The sequence below is a fragment of the Odontomachus brunneus genome, unplaced genomic scaffold (genome assembly GCF_010583005.1).
Source record: "Odontomachus brunneus isolate Ranch 3 - 2012 unplaced genomic scaffold, Obru_v1 Obru_scaffold_424, whole genome shotgun sequence".
In the NCBI taxonomy this organism is placed as follows: Eukaryota; Metazoa; Arthropoda; class Insecta; order Hymenoptera; family Formicidae; genus Odontomachus; species Odontomachus brunneus.
Genome location: NW_022639874.1, coordinates 46,980 through 50,178, shown reverse-complemented (window position 1 = coordinate 50,178; position 3,199 = coordinate 46,980). Strand labels below are relative to the sequence as shown.

At 26.8% G+C, this 3,199-nt stretch overlaps 1 protein-coding gene and 1 pseudogene across 1 annotated transcript; one reads left to right on the top strand and one right to left on the bottom strand.

Annotated features, from left to right (window-relative positions):
- LOC116853668 overlaps positions 1-1,172 on the top strand; it is a 2,692-nt pseudogene extending 1,520 nt beyond the window's left edge.
- A 731-nt stretch (positions 1,173-1,903) lies between these two features.
- On the bottom strand, positions 1,904-3,156 carry LOC116853667. The gene is made up of 3 exons (XM_032834825.1): positions 2,944-3,156; positions 2,713-2,872; positions 1,904-2,627 (listed from the first exon to the last, which is right to left on the bottom strand). Exons 2-3 carry the CDS (start codon positions 2,870-2,872, stop codon positions 2,425-2,427), a joined length of 363 nt encoding a protein of 120 aa, XP_032690716.1. The 5' UTR covers positions 2,944-3,156; the 3' UTR covers positions 1,904-2,424.
- Between the last annotated feature and the right edge of the window lie 43 nt (positions 3,157-3,199).

Here is a 3,199-nt window from a genome sequence, read left to right as displayed (position 1 = left end):
ACAAGAATGGAACGTCAACTGGAGATTTTGTCATCAGAAAAACGAGCAGAAGCACAGCAACGAGAAAAAGCGCGAGAGAAACGACATAAGGAAAATATGGAGAAAAAGGAAAGAGCCATTACACTTTATGAAAACTTTATGACCAAACTTCTTGATAAACTTTAAGGCCCGTTCTACAATACCGTCGTATGTTGCTGTTGGATGTCGAAACGCAGGCAATGAACCAATAAGAGAATTCGTTTTTGAAAAATAAATTCTCTTATCGGACCATCGTCTGCGTTCCGATAGTGACATACGATATATTGTAGAATAAGCTTAAATGTCCGATTTTTTATGCAAAAGAAAAGCACAAGTTATACAATTCGTATTTCAAGTTATACAATTCGTATTCGTATATTTTTGCTTCGAGTATTTCAAATTAATCATTAATTGTCATCAGAGTTTAGATAAAGTTGCTTTAATTCATAATTTCATATTCCGCAACTTGATTATTTTTTTTTCATACCTAGAAAAATAGCTTTGAGTTTATGTTTATCACCATCGTTTGCATTCCAAAACATTCTTTCCGAGGAAAATTTTATTTTAATGATTATAGTACATCGAGTAAAATTTTTAGGATAAGTAAAGGATATTAAGGATATTTTAAGGATAAGTTATACCAAGATTAAAGTTAATCTACATTGGTAGAAATGGATGTAAGTATGTGTGTGACTGTGTGAATCTAAAGTCCATGTCAGACTATGGATTAGGATTGAGATTGAATTGAAATTTTATTTTTTTATTTTTAAGTTTAATGAATTTTACTGTGATTCGTCAAATTTTAATCGATTTTCAATCTTAATCCATAGTCTGATATGGGTTTAATTATATTAGAGATAATAGTGCCTGAAAAATTCTGTGATGTTAAAGTGATATTACGTTTGTTGTACAAGTTGGTCGGACAATTGGCCATATAATTTTGATAGATTCCGAAATTTCTCTATTAAATGGCCAATCAATACGTCCAATTATAAATGTTTTGTTAAAGTACTGAGATTCTGTTAAAGAACTATACTATCACTATATTAATTCTATTTTCATAAAAATATCGTTTTTATTTGCATTAAGGTAATAATGCATAATGTTATTAAGGTATGTAAAATAAGTAATGTTAATAAGATATATCATAATATAACTGCATAATGTTATAATTACTTCAATAAAAATACATTTTTTTTACATTTAAATATAAATTGTATTTATTAACATATTAACACCCAGCAAACACAATAATATAACATATATGTTTTAAATACGTAACAGTAAAGATCACGAAGTGACCAGTTATGTAGCAAGTAACATACATGTAGATTACATGTACTACGAAATGTCAGCAACAAAAGTACTTCTATGATCTATTTAAGATACGTTACAAATGCTCTAAATGTTCTATTTATGGTATGTAACATAGCCAACATAACTACATTATATTTACATATCAAATACATAGTACATTCGGAAATATCGCCGTAAACATCAAGTATTAGTTACATAACATCGATATTAAAATATCAATTCAAGCAGATAACAGTTATATAACAGGTATCTCATTGAGCGGACATTTTAACATCAATATTATGTTACTAATATTTGATATATATTGGGACATACATTTTAATGGAGTAACAAGTAACATATGTTTATGTTAGCCTGATGAAACATATAGCGCGCAGAGAAGATCAATCCAATATCGAAATGTTTAATAAGTTTTTAATTTAAAAGTTATGAAACATTTTTCATTAGATCGACTTTCTCTGGATGCTATAAACTTGATTAGGCTAACATATATGTTACTTGTTACTGCATTAAAATGTGTATGTTATTTAATGTACTATATTTGTTGCAAATAAAAAGGACTCTAATAAGTATTTCACAGGTTTAAGTTTTTTTTACATTATATGTGTACATATATATATATATTTCGAAAACATACAGTTAAAATACAATATTGCACGCTTGCTTCTATGTTGTGCTTAAACAAAACATTATTAAAATTCCATAATTAACTAAACATGTGTATCTTGTTACTGTCATGGGATTTCTAATATAACAGAAATGTAATTATATCTTTAACATATCCGTAAACATAATATTTATATCTTCTCGTTTTCTAATAAAAAATAAAAAGGATAATGACAATTTTAAGTATAAGAAAGTTAAACTAAAGAACAATTTCATGTTTGTAATATTTTAATCTTAAAGTAATATTGTAATGTATTAAAAAAGAAAAAAATTGATGCAGTTATTAAAATATTGAAATATCAGACTGTTGGTTCAAAATCAAACCGTTACAATGTTGTTTGTAATAAAGAATACTAAAGTACAAATACGTTATTATATATACATATATGCATGCACACATGAATATATAATACAGAGTTTATTTTAATTTCCTTCAATAGGATTGTCGGCATTTGCTTCAGGAGGATTGTCTATATTTTCTTTAGAAACATTATCTGCATTTGCTTCTAGATGATGTCCATGTTTTTGTTCTCTTTGATATCGTAATTTGCTTAGTCGGAACCATTCACTCACAGCCTTATTAAAAGACATTTCTTGAAAATTTCCATGTACTGACAATACTACATCTGAAAATATTTATATAAGTATAAAGATAAATAATAATATATATATAATAAATTTAATAATAAATAAACAAAAGTAAGTACATACCTTTAATTACTGTTATTAGTGAGAGATCACATATTTTAAAATTATTTCGTTGACCCAACCAACTGCATTGTGTACCAAGTTTGTTGGTAAAAATCCTTTTTAAAATTGCTTTTACATTGTCCGTTCCATTGGTACCACCAATACGTTTGACATACATCATCTGAAAGTGGTATTAGTTGTTATAACACGAAAATATTAGCAATTACAATAAACATTATTCAAAGAACATACAAATGTGTTTGTAACGTTTTTATCATCTAAGTTCTGATCAAAATGAGTAATTTCATCAGTTGTCTTTAAAGGAAATGTTTTGTATTATTTGCATTTCTTCGTAGACATTATTATTATTTTTTACTCTTCCATCCTCTATACGTTTCAATCGGCTATCAATACTTCTTACGTACATTTTTATTAATGTACATTGTTCTAAAATTTTTTGTTGTTTTTGACCTGTAATACACAGGACATATATGCAAACATATAATAA